The sequence below is a fragment of the Oryx dammah genome, unplaced genomic scaffold (assembly GCF_014754425.2).
Source record: "Oryx dammah isolate SB20612 unplaced genomic scaffold, SCBI_Odam_1.1 HiC_scaffold_28, whole genome shotgun sequence".
Classification (NCBI taxonomy): Eukaryota; Metazoa; Chordata; class Mammalia; order Artiodactyla; family Bovidae; genus Oryx; species Oryx dammah.
Genome location: NW_024070212.1, coordinates 32,808,232 through 32,831,463, shown reverse-complemented (window position 1 = coordinate 32,831,463; position 23,232 = coordinate 32,808,232). Strand labels below are relative to the sequence as shown.

General features: G+C 45.2%; 1 protein-coding gene across 1 annotated transcript; it reads left to right on the top strand.

Annotated features, from left to right (window-relative positions):
• Positions 1-443: 443 nt before the first annotated feature.
• Positions 444-20,980, top strand: SARS1 (seryl-tRNA synthetase 1). Its single transcript, XM_040232151.1, has 11 exons — positions 444-711; positions 9,057-9,127; positions 12,124-12,204; positions 13,275-13,433; positions 14,638-14,781; positions 15,503-15,658; positions 18,285-18,506; positions 19,086-19,215; positions 19,484-19,641; positions 20,138-20,267; positions 20,567-20,980. The coding sequence occupies exons 1-11, from the start codon at positions 576-578 to the stop codon at positions 20,722-20,724; spliced, it is 1,545 nt and encodes a 514-aa protein (XP_040088085.1). The 5' UTR covers positions 444-575; the 3' UTR covers positions 20,725-20,980.
• Positions 20,981-23,232: the final 2,252 nt, after the last annotated feature.

Below are 23,232 nucleotides of genomic sequence, written 5' to 3'. Positions count from 1 at the left end.
GCACTCATTTCTCTTCCATTGGACAATGAGAACCCCTAAAGAAGCAGGCAGGGCTGGAAAGAATGTACTGCTGCTGCTGCTAGGTCGCTTCAGTCGTGTCCGACTCTGTGCGACCCCCTAGGCAGCCGCCCACCAGGCTCCCCAGTCCCTGGGATTCTCCAGGCAAGAAAACTGGAGTGGGTTGCCATTTCCTTCTCCAATGCATGAAAGTGAAAGTGAAATCGCTCAGTCCTGTCCGACTCTTAGCGACCCCATGGACTGCAGCCTACCAGGCTCCTCTGTAAGGGATCTTCCAGGCAAGAGTACTGGAGTGGGGTGCCATTGAAAGAACGCACAGGAGCAGGGAAAACCCGCTCAAGAGCCGGACTTACACACACCCCAGGAAGCCCACGCCCCAACAACCGCGGACCCGCTTCCGCTACAGCCGCTTCCGGTCCAGAGGTGGGGCGTCCCCACGCTTCCGCCGCGCCTACGCAGGAAGGGCGGATAAGTGCGCGGGTGCAGTGCGGCGGTCACAGGCTGACTGCTGTGGGACGAACCTCACTTCCCTTAGTGTTGACCCGGGAGAAGAAACGATGGTGCTGGATCTGGATTTGTTTCGGGTGGATAAAGGGGGGGACCCAGCGCTCATCCGAGAGTCGCAAGAGAAGCGCTTCAAGGACCCGGCACTGGTGGACCAGCTGGTGAGGGCAGACAGCGAGTGGCGACGATGTAAGTACCGGCACGTGCGGAGTATCCCCGGACCCTATCCCCAGCTTCATCGCTCGGATCTCCTGAACTTCCACCCTTCGTTAAGACTCTCTCCCAGGTTGCGATGGCTCCGAAGCGCTCTCTGTCCCTCTCAAAACGCATCCGGCACCTTAAAGTCGGATTATCCCTCCTTCCCCCTCCGCCGGGCTGTGCCACCTCCCTTCTCGGTGGGCTGAGTGCCGATCGCTACTTCTGAGTCTAGGAAAGAAAGGAGCGTGGCGCAGGCGCGTCAAGAGCTGTCAAGTCTTCCGGCTGCAGGGGTAGCCAGAGGAAAGCCCGGGTGGGAGGTTTGGAGAGTTCTCCTTTCCGAACACGTGTCTTTGGTCGCCTTCTGTCTTTTTCTCATCTTCAGCGAGGTCATAGTGATCTTTTTCTCTCTCGACAGAATCAAAGGTTTCAACCTGAGTCATATCTACAGCGCAGTAGGTTCACTCCGTCCATATTGAAAGCATTTTGGGACTGAGGAGGCCGCTCCTGGCTAAAAACAGTGATCCGGAGCCTTGGGGAACTGAGCCTCCCCCTGAACTGTGGGCAAACCTTTAAGAACCGAGAATAATCTTCCTTGGTAGATCAGACATGGGCATAGGGATGTGGTGAAGCAAGGAAACGCTTTTAATTATTGAGGCTGTTTAGTTGTGATTTGTGGAAGTTTTCCGGGAACCTGGAACTGGACCGGGCATCCTTCATGATGCTAAAGAAAACCGTAGAACCCTCTGCCTATCAATCTGCCTAGACTAGGCTGAGTAGTCACCAGTTGGCCGGATACTGTCAAACACGTGATTTACTCTGTCTGATGCAATAGGTCTGCAAACAGCTAGAGAGCCCAGTTTGTGACAGCTCACTGCATAGGCGGTCGCTGTCCAAAAATATGTTGGATTTCTGTTAGGAGAGTTGATTTTCCTACATTTTAGTGTCACCCGTGTAGGAAAGGAGTTGAAGGAAGAGTTGGTAATATAAGGGTATTGGGTACCAGGAGAATATTAGTTTAACTCAGGTATTCTACTGATTCTGGTGGTTTGTTTGACTGTGAAATCCCACCACCTGAATCCATATGTGAAGTTTTGAGTTGCAATTGAATTAATGGGAGGGGGAAAAAACTAGTTTGGACACTATTTACTGAGTCAGATGTCAGAAGTATCAGATTTTATATCAGTCTAGCCATTGTAGCTCAGACTGTAAAGAATCTGCCTGCAATACAGGACACCCAAGTTGGATCCCTGGAGAAGGGAATGGCAACCCACTCCAGTATTCTTGCCTGGAGAATCCCATGGACAGAGAACCCTGGCAGGCTACAGTCCATAGGGTCGCAAAGAGTTGGACATGACTGAACTACTAACACTACCACTAGCCATTGTCCAGTTGGGAATGACTTCAAATGTGTTACCTAATCTCTTGGGTGTAATGTACAGGTCTGTTGAAGTTCTGTCTTGTACCTGAGGAGTGGGTATGTGGTGAGGGGATGGATTCTTCAGGGACAAGGTTGTGTTTTGATCATCTGTGTGTCAGTACCCAGGATGTACGTAGACATATGTGTGTGCTAAGTCGCTTCTGCTGTGTCTGACCCTTTGGGACCCCATGAACTGTAGCCCACCAGGCTCCTCTGTCTGTGGGATTCTCCAGGCAAGAGTACTGGAGTGAGTTGCCGTGCCCTTCTCCGGAGGATCTTCCTGACCCAGGGATCCATCTGGGCTCTCTTATGTCTCCGGCATTGGCAGGCAGGTTCTTTACCACTAGTGTCACCTGGGAAGCCCCTGCATATACATATAAGATATACATATACACATGTTAACCTATAATCCCAGTACCCCTCACTGTACCTGGTCCTTAGTAAGGACTTGACAAAGGTTTGTTGAAGTCTGTGTTTGGGGCACTTATCCATATGAAAAGTAGTTCATGTAGTTTATTTTCTACATATCTATTGATTTGATTCTTTTCTATTTGACATCCCTAGAAATATCAATAACCTCAGATATGCAGATGACACCACCCTTAAAGCAGAAAGTGAAGAGGAGCTGAAAAGCCTCTTGATGAAAGTGAAAGAGGAGAGTGAAAAAGTTGGCTTAAAGCTCAACATTCAGAAAACTAAGATCATGGCATCTGGTCCCATCACTTCTTGGGAAATAGATGGGGAAACTGTGGAAACAGTGTCAGACTTTATTTTGGGGGGCTCCAAAATCACTGCAGATGGTGATTGCAGCCATGAAATTAAAAGATGCTTACTCCTTGGAAGGAAAGTTGTGATCAACCTAGATAGCATATTCAAAAGCAGAGACATTACTTTGCCAACAAAAGTCCATCTAGTCAAGGCTATGGTTTTTCCAGTAGTCATGTATGGATGTGAGAGTTGGACGGTGAAGAAAGCTGAGCACTGAAAAATTGATGCTTTTGAACTGTGGTGTTGGAGAAGACTCTTGAGAGTCCCTTGGACTGCAAGGAGATCCAACCAGTCCATTCTAAAGGAGGTCAGTCCTGGGTGTTCTTTGGAAAGAATGATGCTAAAGCTGAAACTCCAGTACTTTGGCCACCTCATGCAAAGAGTTGACTCATTGGAAAAGACTCTGATGCTGGGAGGGATTGAGGGCAGGAGAAAAATGAGACGACAGAGGATGAACAGGCTGTATGGCATCACTGACTTAATGGACTTGGGTTTGGGTGAACTCCGGGAGTTGGTGATGGACAGGGAGGCCTGGCGTGCTGCAATTCATGGGTTCACAAAGAGTCGGACACAACTGAGCAACTGAACTGAACTGAACTGAACCAATAGTCTCTATAGCTAAGGGGAGTTAATGATTTTTCTCATTTCTGGCTGCTTGAGGTGGACATTGAGGGATCTTGTTTCAAGATTCTTTTAGATCTGAACCTCTGATCAGAAATTAGGGTTCTATCATTAACTGCAACAAGGAGTTGCAACCCAGAGCCACATTAAGAACTCAGATCATGTTCCCTGACTGAGGACACAGCAAACTTCATAAGGCCCTCCATTATGACTATACCTTATGTCTGCCTGTAGACCTCTGAGGTCGAGGGCTCTGTGTAGAACATAAAGCTGCTATGACTTGGAGTCAGAGCACCATATTGGAGTTTACTACATCTCTTCTAACTTCAAGGATTTGAACTGTGATTTCTGCTTTTATTTCAGAGTAATATAATGAGGACACATTTGAGCATATATAATAGGCATTTGTCTCGACTACTTCCAAAGTCACTAAATTTCCATGTATCTTGAAATTATCTGTCATTAACTGCAGGAATTATCAGTTGAAGTTGTTATTTCTTCTCAACCCTGTTGCACTGCCTTAAACCAGGCCCTTACCACTGGAATAGCTTTCTGTCTCCCTTTCACCCTAGTCTCAGTTTGTTCAGGCCCGCACCTGGGACATGTGACCCATATACGATATTTCTGTTGTGGCGTTTATGTTATTTTTTATATACAGCCCTTTAAAACTGGGAATGGAATTGCTAGGTTGTAGGGTAGGCACTCTACAATCTTGCCCTTGATATTGGCAGTCCTTTTAATTTTAGCCATTCTGGTGGATATATAATGGTATTTTGTGGTTTTAATTTACCTTTTCTTGATAACTAAAAATATTGAGAACCTTTTCATATAGTAAATGTTAGCATTTGGACAGCCTGTTTTGGGAGGTATCTGTTCAAGCCAGTGGACTAGTTTTTCTTTGAGTGTCTTTATTGTGTTCAGTTCAGTTCAGTTCAGTCGCTCAGTCGTGTCCAACTCTTTGCGACCCCATGAATCGCAGCACACCAGGCCTCCCTGTCCATCACCATCTCCCGGAGTTCACTCAGACTCATGTCCGTCGAGTCCGTGATGCCATCCAGCCATCTCATCCTCTGTCATCCCCTTCTCCTCCTGCCCTCAATCCCTCCCAGCATCAGAGTCTTTTCCAATGAGTCAACTCTTCGTATGAGGTGGCCAAAGTACTGGAGTTTCAGCTTTAACATCATTTTTTTTTTTACTTTATTTATTTTTTTTATCATTTTTTACTTTATTGTGTAGGAATTCTTTATACAAGATCTTGTAGATTAGATTCAATGCAGATATTGTCTCCCAATCTATGACTTGTCTTTTCACTTTCTTTTAATGACTAGAAATTCTTGATTTTAATAATGTCTAATTTATTGATTTTTTTCTTTTATAATTTGTGCTGCTTATGCTCTATTTAGGAAATCTTTCCATATCCCAAAGTACTGAAAAGATTCTCCTTTTTTTTTCTTCTCTAGAAGTTTTATCAGTTTCCATTTCACATTTAGGTAGATTTATCTCATTGATTTTAGTATATAATGTGAGATAGGGGTCAAAGCTCATTTTTTTATGTGGAAATCTAATTGCTCATGATAAAATGCAGCCAGGTAGGAAAAGAAGGGCACGTCCTTAATCTGATAGTAAATATTTATCAAAAATCCATAACTAACATTATTCTTAATTATGAAGTATTGAATACTTTACTTCTGAGGTTGGGAACAAGATGAGGATGTCTGTTGTCCTCACTTTTCATCAACATCATGTTAGAGGTTCTGAACAGTATGAAATACGGCAAGAAAAAGAAAGAAAAGATTGGAACAGAAGTAAAACTGCCATCTGTCCTTATTTGCGGATGACTTGTTTGTATATGCAAAACTTGAACTACTAATATTAAATAAATTTAGCGAGATCACTGTATACAATATATAGAATGAATAATGCTGTTTATATATACAAGGAACAATTAAAAAGCATCTGATACCTACAAGTATATTTAATTAATGACATTCAAGATCCCTACACTGAAAACTACAGAACATTTCTAGGAGAGATTAAAGATAATGCAGGAACATGCTATATTCATTGATTGAAACATTCTGTATTGTTACTGTTTTTTAATTGTCATATTTTTCTTTTATTTCCCAGCGTCTCGTACAGTGTTTTCTTTTGTATTCCCAACACTTAGCACAGGGCCTTGCCAATAAGTGGGATTAAATCATTAAAAAAAAATTATAAGTAGATATAGATTTACAGAAAGTTACAAAAATAGCTGAAGAAATCCTTCACCGTTTGCTGCATTGTTAACATCTAATGTAACTGATACAATATCAAAACCAAGAACTTGACATTGCTACCATCCATAGACCTTATTCAGATTTCACCAGTTCTACATGTATTTGTTTGTGTGTGCCTGTAGTTCTGTGTGAATTTATTGTATGTGTAGATCTGCATAACCACTGACACACTCAAGATACACAACTGTTCCATCATCACAGAGATCCCTTTTGTTAGCATCCCTCTGTATCCCATTCCCTTCCCCTGCCCTGTCTAACCCCTGACAACCCTTAATCTGTTCTCCATCTCTGTAATCAATGTGAATAAGTGGATGAGAAAGTAGTTATATAGTTTGTACTGAAGTTAAGTTTAAATTTAGGTAAAGTTTGGCACAACTTTAAAAGAATAGCCATGTCTAGGTGCTGTCTCATCTCTTTGTTGTTCAGTCACTCAAGTCATGTCCAACTCTTTGCAACCCCATGGACTGCAGCACACCAGGCTTCCCTGTCCTTCACCATCTCCCGGAGCTTGCTCAAATTCATGTCCGTTGAATCAGAGATGCCATTCAACCATTGCATCCTCTGTCGTCCCCTTCTCCTCTTGCCTTCAGTCTTTCCCGTCATCAAGGTCTTTTCTAATGAGTTGGCTCTTCACATCAGGTGGCCAAAGTATTGGAGCTTCAATTTCAGCATCAGTCCTTCTAATGAATATTCAGAATTGATTTCCTTTAGGATTGACTGGTGTGATCTTCTTGTAGTCCAAGGCACTCTAAAGAGTCTTCTCCAGCACAGTTCAGAAGCATCAATTCTTCAGCGTTCAACCTTGTTTATGGTCCAACTTTCACATCCATACATGACTGCTGAAAAAAACATAGCTTTGACTATACGGACCTTTGTCAGCAAAGTAGTGTCTCTGCTTGTTAATATACTGTCTAGGTTGATTATAGCTTTTCTTCCAAGGGGCAGGCGTCTTTTAACTTCATGGCTGCAGTCACCATCTGAGGTGATTTTGAAGCCCAAGAAAATAGTCTGTCACTGTTTCCACTGTTTCCCCATCTATTTGCCATGAAGTGGTGGGACCAGATGCCATGAGCTTTGTTTTTTGAATGTTGAGCTTTAAGCCAGCTTTTTCATTCTCTTTCACTTTCATCAAGAGGCTCTTTAGTTCCTCTTCGCCTTCTGCCATAAGGGTGGTGTCATCTGCCTATCTGAGGTTATTGATATTTCTCCTGGCAATCTTGATTCCAGCTTGTGCTTCATCCAGCCCGGCATTTCACTTGATGTACTCTGCATATAAGTTAAATAAGCAGGGTGACAATATACAGCCTTGATGTACTTCTTTCCCAATTTGGAACCAGTCCATTGTCCCATGTCTAACTGGCTTCTTGACCTGCACACAGGTTCCTCAGGAGGCAGGTAAGGTGGTCTGGTATTCCCATCTCTTTAAGAATTTTCCAGTTTGTTGTGATCCACAGAGTCAAAGGTTTTGGCATAGTCAATAAAGCAGAAGTAGATGTTTTTCTGGAACTCTCTTGCTTTTTTGATAATCCAACGGTTGTTGGTAATTTGATCTCTAGTTCCTCTGCCTTTTCTAGATCCAGCTTGACCATCTGGGAGCTGTCGGTTCACATACTGTTGCAGCCTGGCTTGGAGAATTTTGAGCATTACTTTGTTAGCATGTGAGATGAGTGCAATTGTGCGGTAGTTTGAATGTTCTTTGGCATTGCTCTTCTTTGGGATTGGAATGAAAACTGATCTTTTCCAGTCCTGTGGCCACTGCTAAGTTTTCCAAATTTGCTGGCATATTGAATGCAGCACTTTAGCAGCAGCATCTTTTAGGATTTGAAATAGCTCAGCTGGAATTCCATCACCATCACTTTGTTCATAGTGATATATACTACGTTATACTACGTAGTGATGTATACTACTAAGGCCCACTTGTCTTTGCACTTCAACATGTCTGGCTCTAGGTGAGTGATCACACCATCATGATTATCTGGGTCATGAAGATCTTTTCTGTATAGTCTTCTGTGTATTCGTGCCACCTCTTCTTAATATCTCCTGCTTCTGTTAGGTCCATACCTTTTCTGTCCTTTATTGAGTCCATCTTTGCAAGAAATGTTCCCTTGATATCTCTAGTTTTCTTGAAGAGATCTCTAGTCTTTCCCATTCTATTGTTTTCCTCTATTTCTTTGCATTGTTCACTTAGGAAGGCTTTCTTATTGATATTGTTGGAACTCTGCATTCAGATAGATATATCCTTCCTTTTCTCCTTTCCCTTTCACTTCTCTTCTCATCTCAGCTCTGTGTAAGGCCTTCTCAATCAGCCAGTTTGCCTTTTTTGCATTTCTTTTTCTAGGGGATGATCTTGATCACTTCCTCCTAAACAATGTCACAAACCTCTGTCCATAGTTCTTCAGACATTCTATCAGATCTAATTCCTTGAATCTATTTGTCACTTTCTCTGTATAATCGTAAAGTGTTTGATTTAGGTCATACCTGAATGGTCTAGTGGTTTTCCGTACTGTCTTCAATTTAAGTCTGAATTTGGCAACAAGGAGTTCATGATCTCATCTCTGGCCATCATTTTACCTGTCCAAAGCTAAAGGACATATTGTTGCTAAAACTTAGATTTAGGAGGTCCAACTTCTGCTAATCAGAGTTAGACTGATGAATTGCAATACCATGATGTTAATTTGGGCCAGAGTACCTATGCAGGCTGATTAATGCACAAAAGAAAACAAAATGTAAGAAACTGCATTCTTCTCAAGGCTGCCAGATGAGCATTGCATCAAAGCAAAGGAAGTTAACCATTTTTGGCATAGAGATGTAGCATCCAAGTTCTTGGGAATAGAAACTTGACTGCCTTTTTTCTAGATCCTGTTGCATACCACATAGTTTTCCTTAAATGAATTTAAGATGATTGAACAGGTTACAGTTACATAAGTAATTTCCAGTTTTCTCAGATTTGTTACTTTATTTACAGTGGTATCATCCAAGTTATGATACTTTTTAATTTTAGTCCCAGAATGGCCTTTTCATTGTCACCAAATGCTGGGGAATCCTATTGTAATCACCAATATAAGCTGTCTATATTTGGGGCTCTAAAGCTCTGAGATTTCACAGCTTCATAAGGCACATCATTTAGTTCTGCCTGCAGTTTGACCTTGGGCTGAGATCAGTCCAAAGGAACCATGATTAGGAGTGAGGTGCATTAATTATGTGCCTGTCTTTAGTTCACATATGTCTTTAGTCTTGGGTTCTTTATTCTTCAGGCAGATTTCGGGCGGACAACTTGAACAAGCTGAAGAACCTATGCAGCAAGACAATTGGAGAGAAAATGAAGGTAAGAGAACTCAGTAAGGAACTGGAGAAGAGGCATTTTCAAGAATCAGTGACTCCATCTTCTGTCTGCAAGTATGTTTTAGTCCGTTCTGGCTGCTGTAACAGAGTTCCACAGACTGGATGGCTTATAAACAACAGAAATTTATTTCTTACAGTTCTGGGGGCTGGAAATGCAAGATTAAGGCACCAGCAGATTGGCAAGGGCTCACTTCCGGGTTCATTGACAGTCTTCTTGCCGTGTCCTCATGGCGGAAGGAGCAATGGAGCTGTCTGGAGTGTCTTTCATAAAGGCACTGATCCCATGACCTAATCACCTCTGAAGGACCCCACTTCCAAATACCGTCACATTAGGTATTGGGTTTCAACATGTGAATTTTGGAGGATACAGATATTCAGTCTTGTAAAACAAGATTCTTGCCACACAAGTCATTCATTGTCTCTTCTGTTCTTAATAATGTGAATTCCGCCAGTAATCCCTTCCAGTTATTTCTTGAGCTCAACCTACACTGCCAGAAAGGTTTTCCTGTGGTAGATTTCAGAGTTAGCCCAGTGTCGTCATACTCTAAAAAGAACACACTGATATTGAGTCTAAATCCTAGACTTTGGTTTATGTGACTTCAGGCACGTTAACTTCTGAGCCTCAGTGTTCTTGTCTGTGAAATGGCAATTCTAACACTAACCTTTAGAAAACAGTTGTGAGAACTAAAACTTTTTAATACAGAAAACCTGGCACAGTGCCTAGACCATGGTAGTTATTTAGCAATTGAGAGTAGCAGTGGTTGGCAACTAGTTACTGGCCTTCATCCAAGAAGACATTCTTCCTGTCCTGAAGAATGTTAAATTTCAGCTCAACTTTGTTTTGGCAACCAGATCAGTTCATGTTTTTAATCTTTCTTCAAAAATGCCCTGTTAGCTCTTTAATCATTTTTCAAAAAACATGTTAAATGTAAGCCACAATCTTTCTTGGTTTTAAGTTGTAAACCTCTAAAATAAACCAAAAAATTGTGAAATTTAGGAACCTGAACCAAGAAAGATCATAACAAAAAGATTCCCTTGGAATCCAACACCTTATCCTTCATGATATTCTGCAGCCTTCTCTTTAACACTGTTTTGTTATACTTTCAGCATGTGACAGGCTGTAGAAATTGACATGGATGATAATGGTACAGTTTTCTTCCTGTGGTGAAACCCTTGACACTAAATCAGTTGCATGTCAGGGACACCATTACTAATGTTAATTTTCATATATACTTCTGCCTGAATGTTTTTGGGGGCATATATACAAATAGTGCCAACCAAGTATTTTTCTTAGCAAGAAGATGGGAGTATTTTCATTTGCATTAACATTCTTAGATCCCTAGCTGCTGGTCCTACAAGGAGTGTTCTCTCTCGCTGTCCTTTGAAACAATACTAGCGGTGCTTTAATTTGTATAGCACCTGAAAGCAGTCAGAATCCTTTCACATACATCTCATTTTGGTTTTGATCTTTGCTGTAAACCAGGAGTATAGGTAGTACATTTGTTAGCCCTATTGAAAGGGTAGGAAATGCCTAAAATAGGTATTTCCTAAATAGGCTTAGGAAATATAGGAGCTTGTCTAAAATCATGCCATAAGTTAGCTGCAGAGCCAGAACTTGAATTTGCTCCCCTGATTATCAGAGAGCAAGAGAGCCTCAGCTATCTTAGCTACCAAACGGAACATCTTGAATATCTTGAGGTTTAGGCCATTTTTTGTTTATTACCTTGGTAGTCTATGCTTGTTGTTATCAAGACTCATATTCTGACTGTCAGACTTTTCCAAATTTAAAGATGATTTTTCTTGAATCACTGAAGGGTGTGAGTTGGGTTTTGATAGAATCCTGACTTCTCACTTTGGTGTATGGAATGTCTAATGAAAGTGAAAAGTAAAAACTGCTCAGTTCAGTTCAGTCGCTCAGTCGTGTCTGACTCTTTGCGACCCCGTGGACCCCATGGACACCACGCTTCCCTGTCCATCACCAACTCCCAGAGCCTACTCAAACCATAGCCCATCAGGCTCCTCTGTCCATGTAATTCTCCAGGCAAGAATGGGTTGCCATTCCCTTCTCCAGAGGATATTTCTGACCCAGGAGTCAAACCTGGGTCTCCTGTATTCTTTACTGTCTGAGCCACCACAGAACCCTAAATCTTTAGAAAAACATGATTTCTGTATATTATTTTATTTTTACTTACAAAGCAGACACTAATTCTTCTCAACTTATTTTTACATGTGTTTTCCTGAGGTCTTACATGTCTTGTTATAATGGGCTTTGATAATATTCTTTATCTCCGTTTAATTTAGGAAGAATTTGACTCTTCAAATGATCTTCTCCTTAGCTCTGGGTAAAGTTTAAAAATGATGATTTGATAGAATATTGTGAGGAAGGGTGAAGAGAGAAATCAGAAGGGAAAAATATCTAGTCATGGGTACACCCTTGCCATTTTGCTACAGCACATTGATTACTCTAAACTTAGTTTTGAATTCTGTGGCTTTTTTCCTCAAAAATTGTGTTTCTTTGGCTTCCTGATACTTCATCATCCCATCCATTTTTATCCTGAGCCTCAGGCCTAAGAGCTGGGTTTGTTCTCAGCAGGTAGACGGGGATTCACAAATTGATACAGAGGCATCTGCCCACCGTTGGCTCCTGACCAGCACTGAGCATTTTCACATGATCCTGGGACCATAACATTCTGTGTCTACATCAGACATTTTCTTCTTGAGTTCCTGGTACTGTCAACACTCTGACTCCGATAGGTTAATCCATCTGTCCAGGATCAGAAAGCTAGGAAGTGGTGGCATGAGGACTTGAAATCTTGACTTCTTACTTCTAATTTACTGATGTTTCTCCCATCTGTTGCCTCTTTTAGAGACTCTAGGTTATGTAGAATTCTGTGATTAGTTTATATGATGCATGAGTGTGGTGTGCACTTATAAAACTATGTCAGAAATGTTCTAATTAATTTTTTTCCTTTTCCATAGAAAAAAGAGCCAGTGGAAGATGATGAGTCCATTCCAGAAGATGTATTAAATCTTGATGATCTCACTGCAGACACTTTAACTGTAAGTTATTGTCCTTTCCTGGACTGGGATTGTATTCTTTTATCTTAACTTTGTTCCTGGATGAGCAAGTCCTGACACTATGCTTCATCCAGCATTGCTGCATTTTTTAATTTCTGCAGCTGGGATGTAGCCTCATCTACCTTGTTAATCTTGATACTTGAGTATTAGAGATGAGACAGGTGGAGTGGAAAAGTCAAGATTAGGAAGACAAAAAAAAAGAGTAGGAAGAGAAGAAAACAGGAGCTGAGTTATGTTTGATTTATATAACTCCGTTGCCACAGAGTCAGGAATTTTTCCATTTATTATAATTTAGTAAATATTCAATACACTGGGCCTAAAGCAGTAATTTTCAAGGTTTTAGTCACTGAACACAAAACCTGCAACGCAGAAGCGTGACAAGAGCATAAACACACACAAAAAAGTTGCTGTGCTTAAAGGGCTTACTTGGGGGTGGTATTCCCGACCTGCCCTACCTGCTAAGGGTCTCCCCAAGAAATCAGAGGACACTTTGAAACCCCTGCAGTAAGGAATACAAAATAAGGTTAAGAGAAGTTCTCTTTCTTCTAATAAATTTGCACTTTTTCTAGAGAGCAATTAAATGTGTAGTATGTTGGTTTAATCAGGACACTGAGAGGTGCCCTCAGAAAATGCATGGCTGCTTCTTGTTGTGTGGCAGAAACTAACAATGATATAAAGCAGTCATCCTCCAATTAAAAATAATAAAATTTAAAGAAAGAAAAAGGAAAGTACAAGTTAAGAGAAGGAGCTCTTAAAGAGTTATGGTATTAACACTCCTGAGATACATGGGAATAAGAGGAGTGGCTGGAATTTATCCATCTCTGCCTTAGGCACCCTGAAAGAAAATGCCAGTGGATTTGCCAGGCAAGACTATATATATATCCCTGTGTGAAATGACCCTCAGTTCTTTGAAAGCCTCCAGTGTCAGTTTTGAAAATGCTATCACAAGAGTTGTCACCAGAGCGCAGCAGGGTTGAGGCAACAGAATTTGTTCCCCACCCGGTCCTTGACTTACTGTGGCCTGGGGCGGGCGTGGCCTTGTTCACCTACAGAACCTGAAAGTCTCACAGATCAAAAAAGTCCGCCTCCTCATCGACGAAGCCATCCTGAAGTGTGATGCCGAGCGGATAAAACTGGAAGCTGAGCGGTTTGAGAACCTTCGGGAGATCGGGAACCTCCTGCACCCGTCGGTGCCCATCAGCAATGACGAGGTAGGTGTCAGCGCCACAGCTAGCGGCTGCCTTGTGTTGCCCCTCTCCGCTGGGAAAGGGGGCGGGGTGGGAGGGGGACGGTGAAAGCTGGCACTCTCGGTCTAAGAAAAGCAGGCTCTTTGTGTGTTTGCCCTGCCCACCAATTGAGAACTGTGAAAGAGTCAGATCCCTGCCTGATTGGGAAATGGCAGAGACAGCAGGTAGGTGGAGACTCCTGGCACAGAAACCTCTCCTAAATGAGGCTGCTGCCCCATCCACTGCGTGTTGCCCCTGGTAGCAGCTCGCCTTGTGGGAGGGATCTGCAGAATCAACCTCACCCCTCACCCACACCCTGCTGGGAAGCCGCAGGTTGAAGGGAAATCTGCATGATAAAAGTTTCCTGCTGAGTGGGAGCTTCCCCAGCACAAAGCGGCTCAGAGCCCAGCCTTTGTTCCCTGACACCCCAGCCGTGGCAGGGCCCATCTGTGCCTCTCTCATTCATTCCCTGGAGAACTGAACATTAAACTCATTGAGGGCTGGGGTGGCAGACTCAGGAGGTCAGAGCCCCGAGCCCGCCCTCATGTGGCCCCAGGACCAAGGAGAGCCTGGAAAAAAAGAACTCTGCATTCTCCTCTGTACCCCAGGCAATGAGGATTGTCCAGGAGAGGGTTTTCCCTATAGAGGATTTTCCAGGGAAATCCCATGGACGGAGGAGCCTGGTAGGCTACAGTCCATGGGGCCGCTAAGAGTCGGACACGACTGAGCAACTTCACTTTCACTTTTCACTCTCATGCTTTGGAGAAGGAACTGGCAACCCACTCCAGTGTTCTTGCCTGGAGAATCCCAGGGACAGAGGAGCCTGGTGGGCTTCCATCTATGGGGTCGCACAGAGTCGGACATGACTGAAGCAACTTAGCAGCAGCAGCAGTCATTTGAAAGGATTAAAAAAAGAGAGGGAATACTACAGATCTTTTGGAAAATCATGATTTCAGTTCCATGGCTAGAATTGCTTCTAGGAATTTATAAATTATTATTTTTCTGTTGAAGGCAAATTTTGTACCGAATTCCCTTCTCTAGTCCCTGTACACAAGGGCCAAAACCTAGTGTTTGAGTTAAGCGGAGACATCACAGAGCCCTGGGTTGTTCTTGGAAATTAAGGTTTGGAAAAATGGAGGCTTATAGACTTAAGAACTCATGCATCTCTCTCCTGCTCTTACTTCCTTAGGATGCCGACAACAAAGTAGAGAGGATTTGGGGTGATTGTACGGTCAGGAAGAAGTACTCTCACGTGGACCTGGTGGTGATGGTAGATGGCTTTGAAGGCGAAAAGGGGGCCGTGGTGGCTGGGAGTCGAGGGTACTTCCTGAAGGTAAGAGTGCGAGGTTGGTTATAACCAGTGAGGTTGGTTATAAAGAAAGAACTGCAAAAAAGAAGTGCAGAAAACATAACCCACTTAAAGAGGCCAAACATCTGCCTTTCTATCACAAACTTACTGGCAATTAGATGCAGTTCTCTTTCTAAAGCAGGAGAGTGCTTATCGGGATTCCCTGGAACAAAAGCCACTAAGTGATCCTCCACAATGAATATATGTTTTGTTGACTGAATTAGAACAGTCTCTGCCTTTAAGGAGCTCAGTGTAATTGGACAGTCAGACAAGTAGCATAAGTGCTGTGGTGTGAGAAGCCCAGGGTGCGGTGGGAATGGATGGGCAGAGGCAGCAAACCCAGATCAGCTGGGACAGAGGGAGGAAAGCCTTCCAAAAAGCACATGGTAAAGTCATTTCGAAAATACTGTCCTTATAGGTTTATTGTGCATTTACAAATAAGTCCAGTGTTTTAAGACTTCGCACAAGGAAACTCCCCCATGTACCTTGGGTGCATAATCCTTTTCCTTTGCTTTGTATCTTAGAGGGAATGCTTTTCAGATGACAAGCTGAGCTCTGGCGTTAAGAAAGAGTCTAGAGTCAGTTGTTGGGTCTGCAGTCTTTGCGGCCTCCCATGTGCCCCCAGCTGCCTCTGGGTGTAAACACCAGCAGATGAGCACGATGGTGGCGGCCCCCAGTCACAGATGCTCTCTCTCTGCTCCCTCAGGGGGCCCTGGTATTCCTGGAACAAGCACTCATCCAGTTGGCCCTTCGGACCTTGGAAAGTCGGGGCTACACTCCCATTTATACCCCCTTCTTCATGAGGAAGGAAGTCATGCAGGAAGTGGCACAGCTCAGCCAGTTTGATGAAGAACTTTATAAGGTGAGTAGCCTGTGGCAGTGTAGCAGAATCTCCTTAAGGTAAGAAGTTTCATTTCGAAGACACAGCACTGCTCTCCAGCAAGACTTCCTTGGAGGACGGAAATGTTATATACAGCGGCTGTTGAGCACTTTGGTGGCTAGTGCAACTGAGGAAGTAAAATTTTAATCTTAATGTAAATGACCACGTGTGACTCGTGGCTACCATTTGGACAGTCCAGATGTAAGGCCTATTTTTTCTTTTCCTACATGGTTTATGTGATGCACTGAAATTGATCTTTAGCACCGTGAGCTTAGAAAAGAAGCTCGTAGATTATTATTAAGTTTGGACAGAGGGAAATTGCCAAAGTGGCTGATCTTCCCACTCCTGACCCCAGACAGGAAGCTTCCACAGAGGAGATATACTTTCCTTTGGATGGATGTAGCTTCCAGTTTATGGCACTTTCTCAACCATGAGGCATCTCAGGGTGAACCAGAGGATTTGAGTTGAGATACAGAAGGTCATTCTGAATCAGTCAGCTTTAACATCCACCATCGCTCCCGTCTGTGCCAGAATTTCTGGTGTCTCTACTAACAGCTGCCCGTCACAGCTGAGTTCACTGCTCACTTGTCCCTCTCCTTCAACACCGTTCCATCAGGGGTGGAGGGTTGGGAGAGGGACTGTGTTCCTATTGGCTATTTCCTTCTTAAATCCGTGTAGGAAGTAGTTAGACAAGTGCTCCTGGCCTCATCTGATTTATCTATTTAGAGAGAGAAGTTTACTATCCAGAACCTTCTTCCCACTAGGTCCTGTTGGTGAGTTCAGAGTTATGTTTTATTTCAAGATGCTGTGGGAAACAAAATGCTCTCTCCAAACATTAATACAACCTTGGGACCCTCCTATTCTTCCTTTTAATGAGAGGAACATGTGTATTATCAGATGGGACCTCTTTTTATCTTTTCTCTCTTTTTTTTCCTCCCATCTCAACCCCCAAGATTGGATAAGTGATCACTGACAGAACTTTAGAAGTAGACGCCCTGCAGGTAACACCAGGGAGAAGCTTATATGAAGGATTATGAGAAACACTACGTAGCAGGTGCTCCCTGCGTCCCCTGCATTCTCTGTCTCTTATCCGGATGCTTCTTGGATCCATAGGCAGGGAGAATCACAGATCTCCATATGGAGGAATTTGGGCTGGCACTTCTTAGCTCATAACCTCAGTTCATTAATTCTCTAGAGCAGTCCTGTCCAACAGAACACTCTGTAGTAGTAGAAATGTTCTCCGTGTCTGTCCTATCCAGTGTGGCAGCCACCAGCCACAAGTGGCTGTTGAACACTTGAAATGGGGTTCATGCAAACCCAGGAATTAATTTTTAATTTAAATAGCCATATGTGGCTACTGGCTGTACCATATTAGACCACAAGCTGTATTGTTTTTATGTTGCCTACGAATAGCCTCACATGGGGCTAAGTTCCCACTGTTAGTTAGCAAGGTAGTTTCCCAGATTTCCAAACGCTGGCCCAGGAGAAGTTGGCTCTCCTTTTTAAAAAAATTTTAATTAAATACCGCATGACAAAATTTGTAAGCAGTGGTGGGAAATCATCTTCTTTCCCATTACCTAATGCAGTTGTCACTTTTAATATTCTTTCGGTGCCTTTTTTCATACATATATTATTTTCTCATACTTCTAATCACACTGTATAGATTGTCTTTTTACTTCACATTGTTTCAGAAGCATTTTTCAGTGTAACTGCATGGTCTTCATAGCCATCACTTCTTAATGGTTACATAATATTACGTGGCATGGATATAGGCTACCAGACTCTTCCCCTGTTGAATATTTAGGGAGCTTCTGGGCTTCCCTGGTGGCTCAGTGGTAAAGAACCCTCCTGCCAACACAGGGGACAAGGGTTCAATGCTTGGGTTGGAAAGATCCCCTGGAGTAGGAAATGCATATTTATGGGGCTTCCTTTTTTCTGCTATCAGTAAGTTACAGTAAACTCTGTTCTGTATAGCTTTTTTTTCTCTTTTGCATTACTTTCTTCCGCTAAGTACCAAAGTGATTCTTCAAGGATTATAACCCTAGATTAACCCACAAGTATCACGAGAGCAGAGACTATCTACTTTGGCCCAGCACTGGCAAAAAGAATTTGGCTTTTACTAAATGCCTCACAAACATTTGTCAAGTGGACTAATTCATGTTGCTACCAGCTCAGGTTTTATTGGATACCTGCCATCATTGGCCATTATACATCATTTGTAAGTGTTTCATTTATTAGGTGAAGTAAAAACAGTATCACAGGGAATTCCCTGGCAGTCCATTGATTAGGGCTGCCTGCTTCCACTGCAGGGGGGCATGGGTATGATCCCTGGTTGGGGACATGAGATTTCACATGTCACATGTTACACCCAAGAGAAAAAACATAGTGTCAGAATATTTTATCTTTTGCATTACTTGATCTCTAGTAGGGACTACACTTTGGACTGACCCATTCACTCCCTTATCTTTTTAGCATCTCCTGCTCACTCTCGGGCAGGGATTGAGGAAAATTCATCCTCCCATCACACAGATCTTCTCTGTGGCTTCTTGCCGGAGCTGAGGTTCTCCTCCCTGAGTCTTAACTAGTAAACATTACCCTCCTCCCACAGGTGATTGGCAAAGGCAGTGAAAGGTCTGATGATAACTCCTTTGAGGAGAAATATCTGATCGCTACCTCTGAACAACCCATTGCTGCTCTCCACCGGGACGAGTGGCTTCGGCCAGAGGACTTGCCAATCAAGTATGCCGGCCTGTCCACCTGCTTTCGCCAGGAGGTGGGCTCCCATGGCCGTGACACCCGTGGCATCTTTAGAGTCCATCAGTTTGAGAAGGTGAGTAGACAGGTCCGGGCGAGGAGTGCGACTCTTCTATCTCTCCAGGGTGGTTAGTGGAGAGACAGAATCTGTGCCGTTCAGCCCCGTCCCAGCTCCAGTCTTTTCTCTCGTCACCCCCATCTGTGTTTGTAGGGAAGAGGCTGAGAACCACATAGTGGAGAGGCTGGAGGACAGACTCAGAAAGCAGGCAGCCTGAGTCCAAAGGCACACTCCACCACCTGCTGCTGTATAACCTTGAACTAGCTGCTTAAACTCTGTGCTGTATCCTCCTCTGTAAAAGGAGGACAATAGTAGTTCCTGCCTCATTAGGCTACTGTGAAGACAAAACCAGTTATCACATGGCAAGTACTTAGCACAGTACCCGGCACATCTGTGGGGCACTGTTGATACCAGCAGTCGTTCTTGCTGCAGCCCCAGCCAGCCCAGTGCACCCCATATCGCTCACCAGGGGCCCCAGCCCTGCCTGACTCCCAGTGGAGTAGGAATAGGTCTTTGTTGCAAGGATAGCTCCCACCTCAGCATTCGGTTTATTCACCCCACCCCGTCGTCCCCGTCTCCTCGGGTCTGTCCTTGCAGATAGAGCAGTTTGTCTACTCCTCGCCACACGACAACAAGTCCTGGGAGATGTTTGAGGAGATGATCACCACGGCGGAGGAGTTCTACCAGTCTCTGGGGATCCCTTACCACATCGTGAATATCGTCTCAGGTATCCGCCTCCCTCTCCTGCATCCCACAGACACCACCCGGGCCAGTGGGGCTGCCCTACAAAGAAATAGCCCGCAATCCAGTTAATTGCCCACGTTAATTAAAATATCACACTCTTCTCCCTTGGGAGCTTTTGGTGATAAGAATATCTGGGCATGATTTTTCTTCTGGGGATAGGATGTGAATTAAAGAATTCTTCGGGCTTGCTAAAGGTTAGCCTTCTGAAATAGCATCCCTCCTTCATGAATTCTAGGGGTTTTTCCTTGCAGGTTCTTTGAATCATGCTGCCAGTAAGAAGCTTGACCTGGAGGCCTGGTTTCCGGGCTCGGGGGCCTTCCGTGAGTTAGTCTCCTGTTCTAACTGCACAGACTATCAGGCTCGCCGGCTTCGAATCCGATACGGGCAGACCAAGAAGATGATGGACAAGGTTAGATGGTCCCTGAGGAGGCAGGCGGCGGGGCCTTTTAGCACAGAGTGGAGCCACCTTATTTTGGCCTTTGGGGGACGTCATGTCCCAGCGTCATGGGGAAACCTGAGCTGCTCACTCTAGGCCAAAGAGGGAATCTGAAAATGACTTTCACTGAATCAGGACTGAGTCCTTCTAGATGGAAACCTGAACCTAGCTCTGCTCTACAAAATAATTCTAGTGTTTTCTCCTCTTGGTTTTGTTCTCTGTAACTCTAGATAAAGAGATATCCCCATTTGTCCACACAGAACAAGGTGGAGGCAAGGTCTTCCTTCTCGTGCAAGAAGGTCTGGGTTGTAGGCTTATCTTTCCAAACCAGTTTGCAGGCCCTCATCTTTTCCAGATCGGGCTTGAAAGGGGTTGAAAGAAGGAGGCCGTTGGGTAGTCTGTCCCTTCCCTCAGAGGGCCAGCAAGGGCTTGAGTATAACTGCTCCGTCTGGGGACCATCTCCTCGCAGGTGGAGTTTGTCCACATGCTCAATGCCACCATGTGCGCCACAACCCGCACCATCTGTGCCATCCTGGAGAACTACCAGACAGAGAAGGGCATCCTCGTGCCTGAGAAATTGAAGGAATTCATGCCGCCAGGTGAGGCTCCTTGCCTTCCTCCTCTTGTGCATCTTCCCACTCCGCACCACGTTTTCCTGTTGGTTCATGGGCCCCCAAACTCTGCCTTGTCCTCTGGTGCCAGGCACTGCAAGGGGCACGGTTGAAAGTAGCCAGTACAGGTATGTTAGTCTGTTTAAATGCAGCTAAAATTCAGGCTGCGAAAGGAAAGGAACAGAGGAAAGCGGTGCCCACCGTTGTCTCGTGGAACTTTGCCCAGAGGTCCCTGGGCTTTGACCCTTGAGGAGCGGCAGGTTATCTGGTCGATGCTTCCCTTTCAGATCTCCAAGAACTGATCCCCTTTGTGAAGGCTGCGCCCATCGACCAAGAGCCCTCCAAGAAGCAGAAGAGGCAGCATGAGGGCAGCAAGAAGAAAGGGGCAGAGAGAGATGTTGCCCTGGAGAGCCAGCTGCAGAACATGGAGGTCACCGACGCCTGAACATTCCTTTGTCCCCTCTACCAGGCTTCCGCTGCCTTCCTCCGCAATCTCAGAGCCTGCCCACAAGCAGGCCCGCATGCCTCGCCCACCCCGTCTGACTGCATTACTCAAAGGGGAACCATCTGCCATACACAGTGCGACTTTCTCTTTTCTCATTTGGGCATAGGGTTCATCACCAGTGACTGATGAAACCAAGTAATAAAGCATCTCTGAGGGAGGCCAGGACTCTTCCTCAGTCTTCTGCCCGGGGCTTGAACCCTGTCTCTGGCAGTTCTCCCTGGAACCATATTCATCCCTGCTTGTCCTGCTATGTATAAGGTTGTCTATGTAGCAAAGAGAGCCTTTGAGGAGGTAGGGGAAGGCAGGAATAGCTTTCGTAAAGGCTCAAGGGGAAAATGAAAGCTTTGAGTCTTAGACACACAGGCTTGCAGGGCAAGGGCAGGATCCTCCTTTGTAAATGCACTCCTGCTTTGTTAAAGCAGTTAGGTAGGACCAGCTTAGAGACCTGAGTTGATATAAAAAGCTGCATAGCACATCTGTTCCCTGGGAAGGGCTTCACAGAGAGGGAGGGAGGCGGCGAGACATCACAATGGATGAGACTATATTTAATCTCAAAAAAGCCCTTAGATTCAAGACACACAGAACAGGGAGGGCCTTATTCACAGCTGCATCTCTCCAGTCATCCCCAAATGGGAGACTAACTGCCTGGCAGCTTGTTGCTACAGCTCTAGAGAATGGATAGAGCACAGGATGGGGCTAGGGGGAATGACGTCTTCCTTTCTCTGGAGCTTCCACCATTGGCCTGATGGCCAGTTCACCCTCTCCCTTGGGGAGGATGCTATTTAGGCTCTTAATTTACCTGCTGCCTTTCATTGCAATCTGCAAACACTTCACTTTAATAACACCTTCTGTTAGTTTACTGCTTCTCCCCAGGAGCCTCAAATACCTCCTGTAGGTGATCTCTTTTATCTCTGTGGCAGTCCCAGACAGGAGGGCGGGGACATGATTATATCTTTCCTATCACAGGGAACACAGTACAAAACACAGCCTCCTGGAAGCCAGGAGTTCTGACTCCTCAGCAGGGCTTGATGCTTGCTGTGTTTCTTCGGCAGGATGAGAACAGGACTCTGGCCTGCCACGTGGGAGCTTTATTTCATTTTCCCTAGTCCCTAAGCAGCAACTTCCCTGGGCCTGCTGGAGCTTGCTTAGCACCCAGGAAAGAGGCCATGTGCTTGCTTTTCCACTGGGGGCTTGGGCTGATCCTGTGGATCTTGCTGCTGGGAAACCCCATCAAGCCTGGGGCACCTGAAAGGGTAACTGCACGGGCCCTCTTGCCACAGGCAGGCTCACAGCCTGCCTCTACTCTAACCAGTGCCCCCACTTGGACGAAGCCAGGGCAAGAGAACAAAAGAGCAAGCCAGTCCCATGTACTTGGAAGGACGAGGTATTCACGTTCCTGTAGCCTCAACTATTTGATTTGAAGAAAGGCAGTTTACACAGTGAGCAGAAGGCCGGTTTTGGTCACCACCACACACCGCTCTTGCGTGTTTGAAAAGCTCATTGTACTTTGGGGTTAGAGGCTCCAGTGGCCCTGAACACCCCCGCCTGGCCTTAGAGGTCACTGTAGCTTCCTCCTCTTCTCCCCACTCCCACCTTCCTGGCTGCTGGTGCCAGAAACCTTCCACCAGGAGGCACCACTTCTCTCTGTGACCCTGAAAGCACTGGGAGGGCCGAAGCTGGGGCTCTGAGCCCCTGGGCACCCAGGCCCAGCTCCTGCATCACACCCCCTGGCCCTTAGCCGACCTACTTCCTTACCTGACTAGTTTTTTGGACTTGGTTGCCCGTGGGGCCTAGACCCCCTGCCCAGCCTTCCCTACCTGCCCTGCGGCTGAGCAGTGTGTGGGCTGTTCTGGGAGCCTGCCTAGTGAGTGGAGGTCTGGAAAACAGATGCTGTGTGGACCAACTGCTCTGTTAGCTGAAAGTGTAAACCCTCTTCTTCCTGAAGCCGCGGGACAGAAAAGTAGTCATTGTGAAGGAAAGGACGATCCCGTGGCTGAGGTCCCTCCCCAAGGGGTTGAGAACACACAAGCAGGAGACATACATAAGCACACATACCCATGTGCTGCCCTGTGGCAGGTGCAGTAAGGAGCAAGGGTTACAGAAAGAATGGGACACAGCCCTTGCTCTCAAGGAACTCCCAGTCCTTGGGAAAGGTGTGGCTTACCTTCTTCCAGCAAGCTGAAGACCAAGCTCTTTCCCTCCCCGGAGCAGTGGGATGGGGCTGATGTAAGTCTTGTTTAGGACAGGCCAGCCAGCCTGCAAGCTGAGGGCTGGGAGTGGGCCCAGATAACCTCGACTCCACCCTGACTGTTGCCTCTGCAACCCACGGCTGATGCCCTCATCCCTGGCACCTTGACCTGCCCCATCTCCAACCTAAGCTATCCAGGTTACCTCAGCAAACCGCCACAGGCATAGGGGAGTGAGTCAGAGCTCTCGGTCTCTCATCAA